At 42.9% G+C, this 20,418-nt stretch overlaps 1 protein-coding gene and 1 long non-coding RNA gene across 3 annotated transcripts in view; both read right to left on the bottom strand.

Moving 5' to 3' along the window:
• On the bottom strand, positions 1–2,007 carry LOC131737951 (uncharacterized). The gene is made up of 3 exons (XR_009329530.1): positions 1,330–2,007; positions 799–1,122; positions 1–56 (listed from the first exon to the last, which is right to left on the bottom strand). It is a non-coding gene; the product is annotated as an uncharacterized LOC131737951 (long non-coding RNA).
• A 368-nt stretch (positions 2,008–2,375) lies between these two features.
• LOC117405685 (sodium/hydrogen exchanger 7-like) overlaps positions 2,376–20,418 on the bottom strand; it is a 36,365-nt gene continuing 18,322 nt past the window's right edge. The window contains exons 8-17 of one of the 2 annotated variants that reach the window (XM_059030354.1): positions 19,874–19,979; positions 19,313–19,401; positions 18,747–18,860; positions 17,949–18,060; positions 16,686–16,839; positions 11,459–11,518; positions 10,555–10,618; positions 9,545–9,627; positions 6,977–7,082; positions 2,376–5,280 (exon numbers count right to left, since the gene is read on the bottom strand). In XM_059030354.1, the coding sequence (XP_058886337.1) occupies positions 5,041–5,280; positions 6,977–7,082; positions 9,545–9,627; positions 10,555–10,618; positions 11,459–11,518; positions 16,686–16,839; positions 17,949–18,060; positions 18,747–18,860; positions 19,313–19,401; positions 19,874–19,979 (1,128 nt within the window). In that variant the 3' untranslated portion in view covers positions 2,376–5,040. The remainder of the gene's footprint in view (positions 5,281–6,976; positions 7,083–9,544; positions 9,628–10,554; positions 10,619–11,458; positions 11,519–16,685; positions 16,840–17,948; positions 18,061–18,746; positions 18,861–19,312; positions 19,402–19,873; positions 19,980–20,418) is intronic. The other variant, XM_059030355.1, reaches the window with a different exon arrangement.

Raw genomic sequence — 20,418 nt, 5'->3', positions numbered from 1 at the left:
CTGCATGGGCTGGGGCACCCCCTCTGACCATCTCACAGCCCCCAGTTTGTGAACCACTGAAATAGAGAACGATTAAAAAAAAACAGCATGGTGCTCCTCTGTGCAGTTTGGGTGTCTGGTTTCCAGATCAGAGAAACCAACAGGCACTAACTGGTACATTTGCAAGCAATCTAAAAGCAATTCAAACCAAACAATGCTATACACTGGTATTGTCACACCAGGTGTCCCGATTACTGTTTGAAGGCAGTATATATTATGAAGAGGGTTTCTGATTTTCTGCATTTTACCCCGCCTTTCAAACTCTCCTTTAAGAATGTGGAACTGTATTGACATTAAGATAAGTCGCTTTTGATTTGAAATACAAAGATAAGACTTACAATTTAAAATGCCCATTTAGTTGTTGTTTCAAAGGAAAAACCATTAATTAAATCAAATTTACTATTAAACACGTTTCTCATTTGTGATTGAGATACACAAATGACTTTTTAAATTTTAGAGTAGAGCAGAAAAGTTTGGGTAAAAACACAGAAAATCAAAAACCCTAATTACGCATTGTATGCTAGACTATTATGAATGTATAAAAGATGTAATTTAAAATGAAAGCCTTAGGTGCAAGTGCTTGCTAACTCCCAGTTGTGATAGCCTGTGATTGTAATGAAGGCCCAGGGCCTCTCCTGGGGAATACTGGTCGCTGGGAGAGTTGGGGGTCCAGTTGGATAATAAACTCATCTGACATTGCCCTGGGTGGAGGCTGCTATTGCTATTAGAAATAAAACAAATACATCCATTTAAACATACCTGTGTTTGTTTCTTAACCTCATGCACTTCTAGAGAAATAACATGAGCAGTAACCAATAGCATTGCTTGTTCCTGAGCAGTAACCAATGGTGCTGCTTGTTCCTGAGCAGTAATCAATGGGATTGTTTGTTCTCGAGCAGTAACCAATGGGATTGCTTGTTTCAGATGCCACTGTTCTGTCAGGTTTACAGGAAGTTTATGGGTTCTTGCTCAAGCGTAGTTACCAACAGGGTCTGGGCCAGTTCCTGTTTGTCAATTCCAATTCCATTGCCCATTCCTTTTTAATCAATTAGAACAAAGCAGCTGGAGCCTTTCCCCAAGAACCTATTCCACATGAATGGGAAAACTGCAATTAGCAGCATTCTGTTAAAATAAGCTTCTCACAGTGGCAACAAATTACTTCAATTGAAGTGACTGTTAATCAATTAAAACGGTCTTAAAATGAAAGCAGGTTGAACAAATAGCAACAATTATTAAATGTCTCAAATATAAATTCCAGTTCCTTCTAAAGCACAAAAAAACTAAACTCACCAACATTATTCTTTAGTTAACATGACTGTCACAAAGGGCTTGGCTTGACAACAACAGGGTGCATCAAACGAGCAGCATCACTGTCCCCAGTATACTCTGAACGAGTCCTCTGGTCAGAGCTATTGTATGACAAGCAGCCTCAGTCTTTCCTTGTTTTAATAAGTAGACGACCACCGAACAGGCTGGTGTTGCTGAGTGTAACAGGCAGTGCTGTGTGATGCGCTGCCGTTACAGAATCGGTGAGGTGAAGTTGAAAGCTCCAGAACCACAAGTACAGACGAGCATAGTGGTGCAGATGCGTGCTTGCGCTGTCGTACCCAGCCTTCTTACAGATGCGCTGATTGGACTCTATAGGCCAGTTCTTTATCCTAATTATACTGAGCAGCTTTATCACAGGATAACAATGAAATCCAGAGAGGAAGTGCGATTCCACTTGTCATGTAATAGCCAAGTAGATGCTTTTGTGTTTCACGGCTGTTTTTCCATACCACCATGGTATGGTACCCAATGCATTTGTCTACGTGTTCAGTGGCTACCGCTAGTCAGGTTGAGAGTGTATTTCATTTGCTGTGTAAGGTTTGTCATACAAAGAGTGCAAGAGAAAGTACTCTCTCAACTTGATTAGAGGCAGCCACCGAACACTTAGAAACCCATTGTAACTCATTAAATCTAAATAAAAACCTGATATTAAAGCATTTAATCTGTTTACATAGAATGTGTTGTGGTGTAAATGTTTTGAATGGTTTGTCGAAGACATTCTGAAGTGCGAGATCTACACTCTCAGTGAAATTCTAAGTGTGGTTGAGATCTACACAGTGAAATTCTAAGTGTAGTTACTGCTAGGTTCCAATGGGGATGTGAATTATAATGCTGATTACAGCTCCTCTAGGAAGGGGGGGTCTGTTCTCAAGGTACGATTAAAAAAGAAACAGAAGTATAATGAGGGATTGTCACGGGACACACCACAATCCCTGCAGTGGCCGAGAGAATTTTTAAAAATCACTCAACATTGAAATGCTCCCTCTCCCCCCAGTAAAATGCCAGCGTGATGTACAGATTTTATTGACAGAGATATAACACATGCAGAACAACTCAAGGAAACAAGGAAAGTCTTCCTGCACGTCATGATGAGAAGTAATCAGGAAGATTGAACTGCTATATTTACAGACAGACACGGTTTGTGACACACAGCACAGAAGAAGAACAGGGTTCCTGGAATTGTTTGTTGGGAGAGGGGCTGGTGGTTCCCACATGAATACCAGACAATAAAATATTGTATAAAATCTATAGGCAGCTATGGACAAATTGATTGCACAGTCCTAAGCCCCCGTCACATTCTGAGGAGTTAGCCAACTCTACCCAAAGGACATTCCCCTTCTAAAAGATGGAATCCATTAGGTTGTGTATAGAAATGTACGATTGGCTCCAACAAGGTGCGGCTAGTGCAAGAGAAGAAGTTTCTACTAGCTATCTGAAACAACGATTGTAGTACAAGTGTATTATTATACACACGCAGTACAAGATCCATGACTGCTTAGCAATGTTACTGAGATTAAGCTCAGACTGACAATTAAAACGAGCACTGAACACAAGGGGGGCCATTGAGTTTCTATGAGAGAATAAAAACGAGTACGGACCACAAGGTCATTGAGTTTCTATAGTTTCTCAACAGCACTGAATTTAACCACATTTCTAAGGCCCACATTTAAATAAAAATTCAACAATGAAAGTGATGTGTAGCAGATAAATAAAACGTAAAACAAAAACAAGAAATCATCTTTTGGAATTATTTTGGCCTCACAAAGCTCTAGTACTTTTAATAAATCATGAATGTTAATAAAAATAAATCAATAAGGAGATGGAGATTATATAAAGACTGATTCCTAGAGATCCAAGTGGAAAAATATAGCTACAGTAGATCTTGTAAGGTAGTACTGATATTACTGGCAAATAGTGTCTCTTCTATTCATTCTATTATCTATAAGAATAAAACAACTTCATATTCCTGTTTACAGACATGAAGCAGACATAAAAAAATCTAATATAAAATATCCTAATATTTGTGGAGCCCACTGTGTACAGATATTAGCAATCATACATTTCTACACACACATATACAAATTGAAATTCTTGTTAGTCATAAGATACAGGTAACTCTCATCCTCATTGTTTTACCTCATTTGATTATTAACATTATTAAAAACTCAATTCAAAAGAAAAGCTGTTAGAACACGCTGCAATATAGGGGGACTAGACAGGATATTCATGTAACGGACCGTGCGAACGAGACACAAGGACGTCACACTTGACTGCAGTCCAATTATAAAGTGCTTTAAGAGAGGACAGAACAACCACACAGGGATAGATTCTCAAATCTATTTACTCCAAGTCATCATTAGCGCAATTTTATCTAAAAAAAACAGGCATTACAAATTTAAAACCAATCAGAAACAACTTGACTACTTTCAAAGCTGCATGATTATGATTAAAGTCTGACTTGATTATATCTGGTCGACTTGGGAGTGAATAGCTTTGAGAATGTAGTTAGTTTCAGGGCGCTGTGGCTGCAGAATGCAGCGTGCAGCTGGGATTGCAATGCAGTGCTTGAGATGTTAAACCAGTTACACCTTGACTGCAGTCGAACTCAAGCACGCAGTAGACGTGCCAATTGCATTGCAGTGAGAAGTGTATTTAAACTGCAGTGGGTTTGTAAATGGGGAAGGCGAGTGCACAATAGCATTAGGCTTCCAAAGTCTACACCCAACACAATAAGACGATGGCTTGAATTGACAAAGCTTAACCAAGATTGCTGCATGATCAATTGCTTCCCTTTGTATCTCATGGTTGTTGCTGTTACACAACAGAGCACTTGTTGCCTGGATGAAGCTTTATAGAATTGGGCCCATGCTTCTTGTATGCAGCGATGCGCTGATCAGGCTTATTAGACACAGAAACAGCTGCAAATTAGCCACAGACTTGTACTGTATTAATGCACACACACTGTACTAAACTTGCTGGGATAAAAGCAGGGTCAGAAGATGTCTGTGGTTCTTACATTCTGGAACATCCAATAATTGAGTTTCTGATAACAACATGATGTAATTTTAGCCACAGCACTGGTTCCATTAAAAAGGGGGTTACATTAATGGGGTTTGCTTCATGCTTACATTGCAGAGCTTCCAGTTTGCTAGCAGAGATTAAGTGCAGTATGGCTCACAATGCAGCTGCTAGATGTTCCTCCTTTGAGGGGCTCAGTCTCTTTTTTTTTTTTTTTAGCAGCAATGTAAAATAACAATGAGGACGGATTGACATCACAAATGCATTCTTCTGCTAGACACTTGAATGTAATGAAATGTGGATCTCTAGCTCAGGTAAACAGTTCCTCTTTGACTTCTAACCCACAGGAGCACATTCCTCAGCCGAGGCACAGCACTGAACTCATTTCATATACTCATATACCCATGGGCGTTTCATCAGTACTCTTATATTTTTTCAAACAGGTTGTCACAACAAGTCCAACTACTGTATCTCCTTCACTGCTCAATACACATGTGCCATGGTCCTATCACCTTAAGCTTGGGAATGAAATGCTGCTGTTCTCTTACACCCTACCCTTTTCTAAAACAAGTTGAAAGTTTTTAACTGGCTGGGCCCAGTGTCCTTTATTTCTTCATTGTCAGGGGTAAGAGGCAGTAGTCTCTGCTGCTCAGCTCAAGCATGGTCCTCAATGGGAAACACCAGGCGAGTGCCTCGATGGATCAGCTCAGGGTCCCCCATCTCGAGCTCTCGCTCCAGAGCCTCTTCGGAGTTGCTCTTGGGTCTCGTTCCAGAGGAAGCAGAGTGGGATCCAGAGGCCCCATTGGCAGTAATGGCCGTGTCGCCGTACGCGAGCGTGAGGTCGCCGTCATTCAGTATCAGGTCAGAGTCTGTGCCCCTCAGCTGCTCCTGGTTCTGAGGACAAAGAGAGAGTGAGCAGTGAAGGGACAGGGTAGAACAGGGGGCGGGGATGGGACAGCCAGCACACACACAGAGTTACGAAGGACACTGAGGAATCAGATGAAAGTACTGCTTAGTAACAGTAAGTTTTGAACGTGCTGCAATATGCTCTTTTTTTTCGAAGGCATCAGGCTATCTTTGCTGTAGTATCCTCAGGTCATGCAGGGGTGGATTGAGCCTTGCTGCTTGACTGGATCACTTAATTCTTCAAGATACACAAAAGGTTCCCCGTGACCCTCCCCCACCTCAATACATTTATAACATACTTGAGGAAATGTTCCTTCCAGTGCAGTTTGGAACACATTTAACAGTATCATACTAAGAGTAAAACTATAATAAGCAATACTTGGGAGTTCTTAAGATATGAAAATAGTTTTTAATATGTTAAAAGCTTCTGCCTGGTTTCCCTTCACCCCCAACTCTCTCTATAAGCTGAATCCAGCTGCTGATGTACACTGTCATTTGGGTGGCTAGTCTCAACAGAAGTACCTGCATCCTAATTCTGCTAAGTCAAAATTATTGTTTTCTGTTGTTTATTTATGCCATCTGCTTCTTGAACAAAAAAAGCCCCCAGACCTTCTGTATGTTTTGCTTTACTCTGGCTTCAGTAAGACGTTTCTCAATACTGTACAGGAAAAGGAAGCGAGGGAGAGCCAAGTAACCATGCCAAAAATAACTATGAGTAGGCTTGGGGGCCCACTATGGGGAGAGTCTCATTAGATCCCTCAACATTCATGAAAACCTGTACTTGTCAAAACAATACAACTGTGTTGTACCAAACAGCAACACCAGAGTCACGTTTAAATCATTTTTTTTAAAATTCGGAATCAGCAATTATTTTTTCTCATTTTCTCCCCAATTTGGTAAGCCCAATTATTGTTTATTTCAACCCGGCTCACCGCTGCCACCCCCGCACTGACTCGGGAGTGACAAAGACGGACACACTCATCCTCCGAAACGTGTGCTTCTTTTCACTCTGCAGGCCTGCCATGCAGCCACCTCAGAGCTACAGTGTTGGAAGACCACGCAGCTCTGGGCAGCATACAGGCAGGCCCGCAGGCGTGCGGTGAGCTGAGGACACTCTGGCTCTCCGCCCCCCCCCGCCCCCCCGCGTGGCGCTCGACCAATTGTACTCCCGTACACGGTCGGCAGTGGAATAGCCTGGACTCGAACCGGTGCCCTCCAGGCTATAGGGCGCATCATGCACTCCACGCGGAGCGCCTTTACCGGATGCGCCACTCGGGAGCTGACGTTTAAATCATCTTAAACCTGCTCCAGCTCTGACCTCTTCTCACCACAGGGACGGAAAACAGTTTGATCCATTCCTGGTTTTACTAAGACACACCAAAGCTTGTTATCTATACACACTGTGGCTAATCATCTTCTATAAAAACCCTGGGGGTCAGTTCACTATTTTATAAACATTCATAACCTATAAAACACTCAACAGCGCTGAACTTAGAAACACTGAAAGAAGCTTTCTGCCTTTGAAAACACTGGAAAAAAAAGACCTTGTCGAAATGTGCGGTTGCTGAATTTTAGTTTCTTTTGGTACTTCTAAAGGTATTGTAGGGTGTATGTTTAGAGAAATATTAAGTATAACCCAAGCAGTTTTTGAATCTGTTGACACACGTTTCATGACAAAACTCACCTCGAAGGCCTGCGGACTGGTCAAGCACCGAGCTAGAGGCCCACAGCATCCCGGGAGAGTGGCAGTCAAAGGGGGGCCGCTGTGCGTCAAGATCGGCTTCAGGTAACTGAAATTCTACAATCAAGGACATGAACTTTTCAAAAAGGACAACGGGGACTCAGACGGAACTTAAAATAAACAGCCCGATAACAGGAAATAAAAGCACTTCATTTACTTTGCTCTTCACGCCGGGTCGGACAGATTTTTCAGTCAAAAAAAAAAAAAAAATCCAGGAATTTGATTAATAGAGACCTTAAAATAAAGGCTGGATGTATTAAACAAACAAACAGCAAGGAATTCTACTTCATTAGAAAACGGAGGTAGAGATTTCCTTTCGGCCAATAACATGTTTCTAATCACTAGTAAAGGACCTTGAATGTGAACTTTCAACCTATGCAGTCTATGTTCCAAATCAATCTACAGAAATGCTCATTCTGGGCAATTGACCTTTTCCCCTAATTGAAATCCATGTTCTAGTACATACCCTCTGAATGCTGTCTTTCAAATCGTGTAGGGTAAAGACTCCTCTGTGTCTTATTGTGGATCTCTAACCCGAGGGTCCCATCAATAAAAACCATGCTAACTTTATTAGTGTAATGAGCTGCATGGAGCAGGGTTTAATAAAAACCATGCTAACTTTATTAGTGCAATGAGCTGCATGGAGCAGGGTTTAATAAAAACCATGCTAACTTTATTAGTGTAATGAGCTGCATGGAGCAGGGTTTGGTCATGGACCTGGTCATCCTCATTGTCAGTGTCCTCCTTGTGATACTGGAGTCGCTCTCCAATGTATTTTCAGAAGAAAGCGTTTGATCAGCCGCTCAGTTCCTTGTGTACCTGAGCTAAGAAAATAAAACAAATAGAAATTCAGATGCTTGAAAGTGTGGCTCTGCAGCTTTAAGCCCTTGTCCCAGAGAGACCTGCACAGAGAATGGTGTGTTTCAGCTTTCTGGCAAAGTACTGCTGGACACTGCAGAGCCAGCCAGAGGTACTGACAGTCTGGAGCCTGGATCTCCTCTGCTAATCCCCACTTGTATTTGCTTCTTCTCAACAGCTGCAAAATCTGAAACCCATCCATTTGGTTTAAGACTTTGAAACAAAACTGCACATTTTCAATAAAACATGTGGCAAAAACAAACTGTACAGTTTCTTCCAGTTAAGCAAGTATCAAGATTTCTGCAGTACCTGGAGTTTACAGGACCTCCTAGTTCACGTGTCGTGTCGAGGGTTTGAACATCCATTATTTACTCATGTTTTTGTACCAGTGTCACAGCATAGATGGACAAAAAAAATCATTAGAAATGCCATTGCCATAACAGTGTCAATGGATCACTGGGACACTGTGGGCAGCCAACCGTTGACGTTCTTTTCTACTGTGTGCATCACTGTTGTAGCTTCACTCTCATTGCAATATGCTTTTCTATTGTGGGCATCACTGTTGTAGCTTCACTCTGCAATGTTCTTTTCTACTGTGTGCATCACTGTTGTAGCTTCACTCTCATTGCAATGTTCTTTTCTATTCTATGGTGTCTGCACTCATTCTCAGCGGCTCTGCTGCTCCAATATGGAGTTTTACCATGTTCTCTAAATCTCTAAAGTCTTTCCCAGTTTCTGAGCTTGTCTGTTGAATCTGAGCTGTTCTTGCAAGGGCCTCGTTGTACTTACTAAAACAAACCTGGGGCAGACTGGTTTCCATCACTGTGTGGGCGGGCTCCATACTTCAAAAGAGACACAAAAAGAGCTTCCTCTGTGGGCTTTGAGTTGCAAAGCCAGCTCAGTCACACAAGACAGTCTCTGCAGTGCTACATGCTTGATCTGTTCATATTGAAATCCCTTATTACACGCAACATGCTTCATGGCACGACGGGCAAAACCTTGTAAGAGATGGGCAAGTGTTATACAGAGAGGTACATTGTCTTGTCATGGTCACAAAGACCTTTTAGTCTTGAGTGCAGTTTCACTTGATGGTGTAATGAAGTAGATTCCTTATCATTAATTTCCAGGTACTTTAGATGAAAGGTTCCAGCTAATATCACGACACTAAAAATGTTGAGTGATATTCATGAATATGTATCTACAGTCTACCTTCATGAACAAGCATGCCAGGATCATACAAATACAACATTTAAAAAAAGTAGATCGCCATGAAATAAAGATTATTAAAAATGAGTCATTTAGCAGACGCTTTTATCCAAAGCGACTTCCAGAGACTAGGGAGTGAACTATGCATCACAACTGCTGCTGCAGAGTCCCTCACAATGGGCATCAGTGCAATGGTATTATGCTTCCCCTATTAACTTTGAGGAGCATCCAGGAGGCAGATGGAAAATAATGACCTACTAGAGAATCGTAAAGAAAACACCCAATTGGATTTACAACAGGTAATAAATTAAATAGTAAGAAAATGTAGATTGTAAAATAACATTTGTTTTTAAAGCAGGAACATAAAGCAACACACAGTGGCAGGACATTAGAAGCAATTAGTAATTAATAGCAATTATATTCTCTGATAAATAAAACGAAGGATACTTGTGGTCAAAGCTGTACCACAATCTGAAAAGCCAGGCACTTTCTTGCTTGGTTTTGCTTCCACCTTCGGGTTGAGAACCGTCCTTTAGATAGAAATAAATAAATAAATAAATAAATAAATAAATAAACATATATGTTACTTGAGGAGAACACACCGACACACCTTTAACACCAGTGTTTCGGCTGAACACCTAGGATGCAGCCTGCATAGCACACTGGGCCTGCCACTGAGAATAAGGCAACAGCTCAGATGAACGCTGCAGTTTAATTAGCTGCACACGGTGTGGCCAGGAAGTCACCCCTTTCAGCCTACAAGGTGTCGTTCTCGAATATGAAGTGAGACTTTTTACAGGTCGAGTGATTGAAAACACCACCCCAGAGGAGAAATCTCTGCAAATGAGGTGGTTCAAATGGGGGGGGGGGGGGGGGGGGGGGCAGGTGATGTCTTCTCTGCTAGACATCATCCAGGCTCCACATGTTGGCATTGAGTCCTACAAAATTCCTACACTTCCTTTCATGGAGTCTGGTGCTGTACAGCTGTGTTTGTCTGGCCATTCCTCTGATGTGTACAGAGGACATCAAATCCTGCATCAGCACACATAGATCCTCAGAGTCATGTTGAAACCAGGCAGAGCCATTTCTAAATTCACAAACCCCAATTGTTTTTTCACTATGCGCTTTGAGTTACTGCCTTTTGCTTTCACCATTCGGACAGTGTGCCTTACAAACGAAACCTCCAGGCTCTTGGTGTTCACAGGAATATAGCTTCACAACACGCCCGGGCCATGCGAAAATTTCACACACAGCACAAGTTATTTCTAAATCGCTTACAGTATTTTAGGGGACGTCATTAAAATCTAGTTTCAAATTAAATATAATTAAAAGCAATAGTGTGTTGTTTTATTAAACTTTGATTGAAGTTTTGCACAATGCAGCGGATGATTTCTGTGTTTGCTGTTAAACGGGATGGGGTGGTGGGAGACTGATGGAGGAGGAGAAGCTGAACTCACCCCTTGCAGCACTTGGAAGCTGTCACCGCAGCCCTGAAGATCCTGGTCAGGATCCACACCAACTCTATAAAAGAAAACACAAAGAATAAGGATTGTGAAGAGACTGCTCATCTGCTCTGTGTGTTAGTGCAGCGCGGTCACGAAGCAGCGCTTTCCATTCCTCCACTGCACTTGCAACAGCAGAAACACCAAAGCTTTTCACAGCACAGTATTCTGCAGCTATTCTGCTCAGCAAGCAAAGTGGAGAAGAACATCATGGAGAGTTAATGACATGACAAAGTACAACCAATCATCAGTTAGCCTTAAACACAGGATACAGACAGAAGTGTTTATTCTCGGTGCAAATCGCTGTAACAATTTATTTTTATTTATTTATTTACTTTAAGTGCTGTTTAAGAATGAGGCCTGTAAATGTTCCTTTCAGTTAAATGGCTCTGGTTTAAAAGGGGAACCCAATCACAATCATTCTATTTTTCCCCATACAACGGGATGAAGATGTGGCACTCCCTCACAGTTTTGCCTTTCAATTTAAATGGCTGGCTGCTATGCAATGTATTTAATTGGTGATCATCTCCCGAACTTCTCTCAGCAGAAAAACCATCACAAATGGCAGGAATGTGGAAATGGAATGTTTTTTCAAAAAGGCACGTAACACTTAATAGCATGTTCTCATATAGCCAGAAACAAACTAGCTTTTGTTTTCTTTCCTTAGCGCAAGTACTGCAGTGCAGGAAACCAACGTTTCATGTGTGTTGCGATTGTGATCTTATCAGGGTTTAACCTCCACAGAAAACAAAGACCCCGCCCCTTGATGTGTGAGGCAGCAGACAGAGGCAGATAAAACACGACGTGATTCAGAAAGCAGGGCGCCAGCTCGGAGTGGAGCGGGGTTAGTATACTTCACCTGAAGTATCTCCACTGTCCAGTGGGCTCCTCCTCCTGTGATGCGGTAGGGTCACCAACGCTGGTACAGTACGAAAAGGCTGGTTTAGAACAAACTCAAAAAGAAATACCAGGGCAACATGACAATGCACAATTGATTTTAAAACCGAGAGATGGACTTCACTGAGGTGCGAATTGAGGCCACCCATGCCCACATATCTCAAGTTCATTTTTGGTTGCTTTGAGCAATGGAAGCATCTCACATTTAATTGCACAAATCTAAAGTATTTTTTTTTCTAGGAGGTCTGGAAAACAGAAAACCAAAAGGCAGAGAGGAGTTAGAGAAGAAACATGTCAGTGTTCCTTTGAGAACCATTGTGTTTATACTATGTATATCGAATGTGGAACTGAAAAGGCACAGGGAATATGCACAGGGAATACATGATGTGTCGACAATTGTAGTTTCATTTTATAAGAATTAAAATAAGTGAAATACAAGCGGTCAGGATCCAAATCCCCTACAGTATGAGGAAGTGTATGTGTATATGTGTATGAATGAATGAATGAATAAATGAATAAATGAATAAATGAATAAATAATCTCCATACTGGTTTTGTACAGTATTTCTCACTATACTTGTTCTTGCATTGAGTTAGAGGTGTGTTTTCATGTTGCCACTGAAAAGCCCTGGACTGAGATAAGAGGAAGCAAGGGGTTCACACTGAAGTGCAAAGGCTTCCCAAGCCCAGCAGGGATGGCTGTGTTGTTAATTGCTGTGCCAGAAAGAGGAAAAGACCTGATATCAAGTGACCAAAGCAGAAATGCAAACAAAGCTATTCCAGTAAAGTGAACAAGGGGAATGCAATCCTTTGTCAACACAAAGTAATGCTATACTATAGGAAGTCACCATGCAGAAGAGTGTGCGTGAAAGCAGTGCGCTACACAAACACTAAATACTGTGGAATTCCCTGAGTTACTGTGGATCGTCACCTGGTTTCTGTAGCACTTGCTTTACTATTGCATGTCTATCATCTCTCATCTTCATTTTAGTATGTGAATTTTGTTCTTGTATGGTGGCAGGCCTCATTGGAGCTTCCCTCTCACCCAAACCAAACAAATTGAGCAGAAGTGTTTGTGCTGAAAGCCTTGTCATGCTAATTCCAGACCCCCCTCCCCCAAACAATGTGGATTCAAAGTTCGAGGGCAGTACGAATCAATGTCTGGAGCTGCTGTCATGACAGGGCAGTACGAATCAATCTCTGGAGCTGCTGTCATGACAGGGCAGTACGAATCAATGTCTGGAGCTGCTGTCATGACAGGGCAGTACGAATCAATGTCTGGAGCTGCTGTCATGACAGGGCAATATGAATCAGTTTTAGGGAAAGCACATTCAATCGCAGACAAGTTTCTCCATGTTAAATCAGTATCATTACAGTAAACAAAACAGTGTGACCAGAAAACTACAGCCATTGTTTAAATAAAACGAACAGGGCTAGAATGCTTATGACGGTAACAACATGGATAACAGGGACTGGAAACAAAAACAAACAAAAAAAACGTGCACATCCTTCCACACCCCAGCCATCAGGAGTGGAAGGACATGTTCTTGAGCGACAAGCACGTCATAGAACATTACATAGGACAAAATGCTTTGGATTATTTATTTTTTTTAAATCACTGATATTGGTTCTACAAAAAAAGTTATTTCATTGCTTGTATTCTTGTGTGCAATTTGAATATAAAATGTGGGCGATTAAGACTTTGGAGCAGTATGAAAAACTTTCTTCTTCACAGTTGATAAAAGGCTGGTCATTTTCAAACCAGGAGACTGAACCCTTGCTGTCAGTAACCTCTGCTGTCATTCACAGTATATAGCAGAGAGATTTCTTTAGATGCCACATTGTATGTTTCAAATGCTCTTTATCCAAACACATTGGTTATTAACAGTGTTAAATATGTTTAGTTCTGCTTTTTCTTTTTAAATGGGAGATCAGGTCACCAGTTACCTGCATTTAGTTTTTTTAAAATGCTGACATTTCTAATTATGAGGAAACCACAGCTGCAGTTAAGACAAGCACAGTGACATTTACAAACGATGAATCCCTCGCAGCTTTCATATCATTCACAGAAAGATCAGGAAACTCCTGACACTACTTTGAAATCTATATTTGTGTAAACTGAGTTTGTAGTGGGGGGGGGGGGTTGTAAATGCAGGTTTATGAGACGAACACAGAGCTCCTTAAGAGAATGGATTTTCTTGCTAGTAATTTCCTTGAGGCCTTGTTAAAATAATATTCAAAACGTATGGAGCTCAGCTGGTGAACTTAAAATGTCTTGTTCTACAGTACAAGAATAAAAAATAAACATTCCTAGTTTTTTCATCCGTTTAAAAACAAATGATGGAATATATAGGGCAAGCACGAGTCATTCTCTAAAAATAGAAAATATAAAAAGATGCAACTCTACTTGATCCCAGATGGCTTGACCAAGTGACTTTACAAGATGGGGCCACAGAGGAACTACAGAGCCATCAGAATGGAACACAAATCACAGGCGATTCTAAACAACAAGAGCGCATTGGTGAAGAGAACCGTGATGACCAAGCTGCTCTTTAGGGCTGAATGAACACGAGGAAACCAATACACTGCAACACGTGTGAGTAACACGAGCATATTCATGAGTGTGTGAGGAACATGAGCCTCTTCCTTCATGGTGTGAATGTGAGTGTGTGAGGAACATGAGCCTCTTCCTTCATGGTGTGAATGTGAGTGTGTGAGGAACATGAGCCTCTTCCTTCATGGTGTGAATGTGAGTGTGTGAGGAACATGAGCCTCTTCCTTCATGGTGTGAATGTGAGTGTGTGAGGAACATGAGCCTCTTCCTTCATGGTGTGAATGTGAGTGTGTGAGGAACATGAGCCTCTTCCTTCATGGTGTGAATGCGAGTGTGTGAGGAACATGAGCCTCTTCCTTCATGGTGTGAATGCGAGTGTGTGAGGAACATGAGCCTCTATCTTCATGGTGTGAATGCGAGTGTGTGAGGAACATGAGCCTCTTCCTTCATGGTGTGAATGCGAGTGTGTGAGGAACATGAGCCTCTTCCTTCATGGTGTGAATGCGAGTGTGTGAGGAACATGAGCCTCTTCCTTCATGGTGTGAATGCGAGTGTGTGAGGAACATGAGCCTCTTCCTTCATGGTGTGAATGCGAGTGTGTGAGGAACATGAGCCTCTTCCTTCATGGTGTGAATGCGAGTGTGTGAGGAACATGAGCCTCTATCTTCATGGTGTGAATGCGAGTGTGTGAGGAACATGAGCCTCTATCTTCATGGTGTGAATGCGAGTGTGTGAGGAACATGAGCCTTTTCCTTCATGGTGTGAATGCGAGTGTGTGAGGAACATGAGCCTCTTCCTTCATGGTGTGAATGTGAGTGTGTGAGTAACATGAGCCTCTTCCTTCATGGGTGTGAATTAGAGCTGTCAGTATCATGAAGAGGTAGAGCACCAGGAGCTATAGCCACAGTATGTGCATGTGCAGTAACAATGCAATATTAGAGCTGTCAGTATCATGAAGTAGATCACCAGGCATAACAATGCAAGTGTGGCACTCGTGAGTAGAGAACAGGCACCTCCATACAACTGGATTAGCTGCTCTCTAGAAAGTATGACCAGCAGATTGTATGTCCATTTGGGCTCCTCTGCTATACCCCCGTTGTCAGGGGAGATAAGAATGCCATCTCTTCACAGCTTGCAATGTAACCTGCAGTTTAGATACCTGAAAATCTTTCATAAAACTGCAAAATGAGCACCCTCGGACAGTTTTATTTCTGGGTCAGGGGGTTCAAAGTTGGAAGACATTCTCTGCATTGGCAAACAGCAATCCCATACCTGCTGTGCTGATTCATTCGATGGGAAACTGCTCACCAGATACGCTGGTTGGTTTTAATTTACATTTCAGGCTTCACAGATAAGCTTGTCAGCAGGCAGTAAATGAGGATGTCAAAAGATGCACTTTTGTACACGCGACAAGTCTGAATGCTTGAGAGCGCCACCCTGTGGATAGCACTGCCATGGTAATAGGGAAGTGAATGTCTTTGTTTCTACAGTCAGGTCAGCCGCATGCCCAGCCACACAGAGCATGAAAGTGCACATGCTGCAGACACATGTACAGTACAATCGCACAAATTAAACACACTCAGCTTGTGTGTTGACAATGAAGCCTGGGATTCGGGTGAATGGGATTTCTGATGCACCTGTTGCTTGCCTTTGCCAATGTAATGTACAGGTAGTGGACAAAAAATGGAAACACCAATGTAAAGTCACTTAATAGGGCGTTGGGCCACTATGATGTCCCGCTCTGTGGAGTTCTCGGCGGACCGTTTTTGACGAAACTGGCTGCTCGCGCCCCAGGTTGAAATTTGCAGTCAATTGATCTGCAGTTGCTCGTCTGTTTTGCCTTGCACTTCGAATTAATGCACGGCTATCACCATCCTGGAGTATGCGCTTCCGCCCACTGTTGCCCTTTGCTGATGATGTCTTTCCCTCGGAGTTCCATGCCAACATCATCTTAGACACCATTGCTCGTGAAACATCAGCAAGTTGAGCTGTCCTGGTCACTGAAGCTCCTGAGGTCTCCTCTTGCAGCCATGCTAGCCATAATTATAGGCAACCAGGCCTGTCCAGCATTTTTATACATGACCCTAAGCATGCTGGGATGTTATTTGCTTAATTAACGCATGAGCCACACCTGTGTGGAAGCCCTTGCTTTCAGTATACTTGGTGTCCCTCATTTCCCCAGGTGTTTCCATGTTTTTGTCCACTACCTGTATGTGCCTGTAAGTAAACCCTACTGCTCACGCTTCACACACACCAGAACTGGACACACAAGAAGGATAGCACAGCAACAGCTTCGTTCAGGTTAGAGGACACATTAAAAGCACTGCACATGGGACTTTACTTTCAAAAGGATTTTGACATTACCTACCATCATGTTCTCAGTGTGACTCTGATACTGAGGGTAAAGATCCTGTGATAAACTCTGGCACTGTCTGGCTTTGTTATGGGTTAGCTGGTCCTCTGGTTAAGGTCTTAAGGTCTTGGAACATAAACCTACTAATCTCTGTACCTTCAAACACACTGCACTGTGCTGCTGCCACCCAGTCCTGTGCAGTCTGGCTTCACAGACCACAGTGGAATGCCTTTGAACTGCACAGTGCTACTAGCAGTGGAAATGTGTGAAATAACATCCTGACCTGATGTGTAGCCATGACAACATGGGGGTGGTGCCCCCACCGAACACCCAGACTGTGAAGAAGACGATGAGCAGAGTCGTTGTGAACATCATCTGACGGGCGTAGGTGGCTGTGTCTCGAATTGCCAGAGCAAACGCCACGGCTCCTCTCAGGCCTGCATTAAAACAAAGGGTATGAAACTGTTTGCAAGGGTGCATGGATTAGAGATAGGGATAGGGTTAGTGAATAGAACGGGTGTGCTTTCATATGTGTATTAGGGATAGGGTTAGTGAATAGAACAGGGTGTGCTTTCATATGTGCATGGATTAGGGATAGGGTTAGTGAATAGAACAGGGTGTGCTTTCATATGTGCATGGATTAGGGATAGGGATAGGGTTAGTGAATAGAACAGGGTGTGTTTTCATATGTGCATGGATTAGGGATAGGGTTAGTGAATAGAACGGGTGTGCTTTCATATGTGCATGGATTAGGGATAGGGTTAGTGAATAGAACAGGGTGTGCTTTCATATGTGCATGGATTAGGGATAGGGTTAGTGAATAGAACAGGGTGTGCTTTCATATGTGCATGGATTAGGGATAGGGATAGGGTTAGTGAATAGAACAGGGTGTGCTTTCGTATGTGCATGGATTAGGGATAGGGATAGTGAATAGAACAGGGTGTGCTTTCATATGTGCATGGATTAGGGATAGGGTTAGTGAATAGAACAGGGTGTGTTTTCATATGTGCATGGATTAGGGATAGGGTTAGTGAATAGAACAGGGTGTGCTTTCGTATGTGCATGGATTAGGGATAGGGATAGGGTTAGTGAATAGAACGGGGTGTGCTTTCATATGTGAATGGTTTAGGGACAGGGATAGGGTTAGTGAATAGAACGGGTGTGCTTTTGCATGTGCATGGATTAGGGATAGGGATAGTGAATAGAACAGGGTGTGCTTTCGTATGTGCATGGATTAGGGATTGTGCTCTTTTGGTGTTTGGACACATGCAGTATTTCAACTTTTACGAGTTTATGACAAATCTTCTGCAGCTAAGCAATGAGTTTCTGTCTAAAGGGCAAAAAGGACATTAATCCCACAGATGTATTGCAGAGCAGTTGTATATATTGCAGAACCGTTGCCAGATCCTTACTTTAGTGCCAATTTTCTGTTGCTTTTTGGCAGCATTGGAAACCAAATCAGACCTCTCTCTCTCTCTCTCTCTCTCTCTCTCTCTCTCTCTCTCTCTCTATGTGTCAAAACAACAAAACGAAGAGCTCGCTGTACCTGCAAACATCATCATGTGCTGAAAATTCCAGCCAATCTTGTTCCTTCTTCCCAAATTCAAGGCCAAGGAGATGGGATAGACATTGCAGGCCCTTCCTATGAAGATAGCAACCTGGTGGACAGTGAGCTATTAAGGAATAGAGACTAAACACAGAGGGGTCTATTTCAGTAACCTACACAGTGGTAGATCATAATACCAACGTATTCAGTGATATTATGAAGAGGATCTGGAACCCCTCTGGAACCCCTTTGGATTAGTCATTTCAATAAGCGTCCCCAGTGTCAGCAAGCAGACGCAGCTCGCCGAAGGAAACTCTTCCGATTACAAAACCAACAGCAGCAGTTGTCCCCTAGCTATGTATTCATTTCTATGGACTGCAGGGTTTCAACACTGATTGATCACGGTTTGCCTGGCATAGATTTCAGTGGACCAGGAAGTCTTGTGGGTGTCAATAAAGCAATGCTAAGGGGCCGAGTGGCACAGTGAAATACTGGCCTTCCCTTCTAGGTCTGCTTCTGGGACCTACAGCCAACATGACAACAAGCACCCAAACAGAAACGTGCACACACACACACGTGCGTACACACACACACACACACACACGTGCGTACACACACACACACACACACACACACACACACACACGTTATTTAAACACTGCGTGTCTTCTCTATTTACTTCTCAGCCTTTTAGATATGCCCTTCATTGCTCTGAAAAGAAGCTCAGCTCCCAGTAAATGAACCGTGATTTCCAATGCCGAGCAGAGTGTGGGACAGTAAGAAGCAGTGAAAGGATACAAAGGCTCCCACAATGAAGATGGGGCTGAAGATATGGTTCTGGAAGGTGAAGAGGGCCAGCCCCATGTAGGAGAATATAAAGTTCTCAGCCAGGAAGTGAAGAACTTCAAAGAGCTGCAATAAAATAAAGAGACATGTTAATGAACAAAAAAACCCCAATCTGCTCCTAGTTTCCTAATGGCAAGGTGACCTGCAAAGCACAGGATTGATTCTTGAAGCCTATTTCATTCTATCCTTTGGTGTCATCAGGAATCTCCTCCTAGCAGCGGAGGAGTTAATCAGCACAGGGCACGTACTTGCCTCTCCACTACAGTGCTTGCTCTTTTTTTGACTGTGAGCATACCAGGTGAAGTATCTAAAACACTGGGAGCATTGAAAAAAAGAAAAAAAGACTAGATTCTGTGCATTGGGAAGAATGGTGTGCTAACAAGGGACAAGCCTTGATGGGCCGAACAGCCTTTTCTCCTGCCAGTTCATTACAGTGTCAATACCCACGATAATAAACGAATGAGTGCATGTCCTAAGTTTGAACGGCTGTTTCCCTTGCGTTCACGTCGATCTCCTACCTGCTTTGTTCGGATGGTCGACTCAGCGGATAAGTTGTTGTAGGTATAATGTGCCTGAGTGATTCCGCAGAACAGCACTGCAACCACTCCTGGAAAACACAGGAAACCGACCATTTAAAACCACTGTGAAAAACAACACACCACCAGGAACAAAGTTTGCATTTGCATTGCTATCGGCTTCTCAGATCAAGAACAGCCATCTCCATCACCTTCACAACACACCTGTAAACCCACAGCTCGTGTTGTGTGTCTCTCACCTGTAAACCCACAGCTCTTGTGTGTCTCTCACCTGTAAACCCAGCTCTTGTGTGTCTCTCACCTGTAAACCCACAGCTCTTGTGTGTCTCTCACCTGTAAACCCACAGCTCTTGTGCTGTGTGTCTCTCACCTGTAAACCCACAGCTCTTGTGTTGTGTGTCTCTCACCTGTAAACCCACAGCTCTTGTGTTGTGTGTCTCTCACCTGTAAACCCACAGCTCTTGTGTTGTGTGTCTCTCACCTGTAAACCCACAGCTCTTGTGTGTCTCTCACCTGTAAACCCAGCTCTTGTGTGTCTCTCACCTGTAAACCCACAGGCCTCGGCCAGCAGGAACGTGCTCCAGGACATGAGGAAGAAAAGAGCCGTCTCCAGGAGGGGGAAGCAGTGCAGCTTTGTGAACTTCGTGACGTGGGGCTGCTGTCAAGGCAAAACAAGGGCGGTCTGGAAATCACGCAGCAGAGCACACTGCATAGGCTTTACTCACCACCGCCAGTTACTACTGTGTCTGCAGTTTCACACAGGAACCTACAGGAGGAAGCTTTGGTTTCTTTGGGCCCTATTGTAAGGATTAGGCTGGACTTGTTTAAATTAGTAAGGTTGAAATATGCTGCTATAACAGCACTCTGTAATAACCACTGTTTTATATGTTTCTTTTACTCCTAAAATATATTAAGTTTCATATTGAATGCCCCTTAAACTGGCATACCTACCCTAAATGAAGAGGCCCATACAACACAACTGAATAAGGGCAAGTGGAAAATCCAGTATACACTTCTAATTTCCTCTGTTGAAGATCTTTTGGCTGGTTGCTTGAATTGTATTCTACAATTTGGAGCATGCAGTACAG

Source organism: Acipenser ruthenus, chromosome 9, assembly GCF_902713425.1.
Source record: "Acipenser ruthenus chromosome 9, fAciRut3.2 maternal haplotype, whole genome shotgun sequence".
Classification (NCBI taxonomy): Eukaryota; Metazoa; Chordata; class Actinopteri; order Acipenseriformes; family Acipenseridae; genus Acipenser; species Acipenser ruthenus.
Note: the sequence above shows the minus strand (reverse complement) of the source record. Positions and strands in the feature narration are given on the sequence as shown.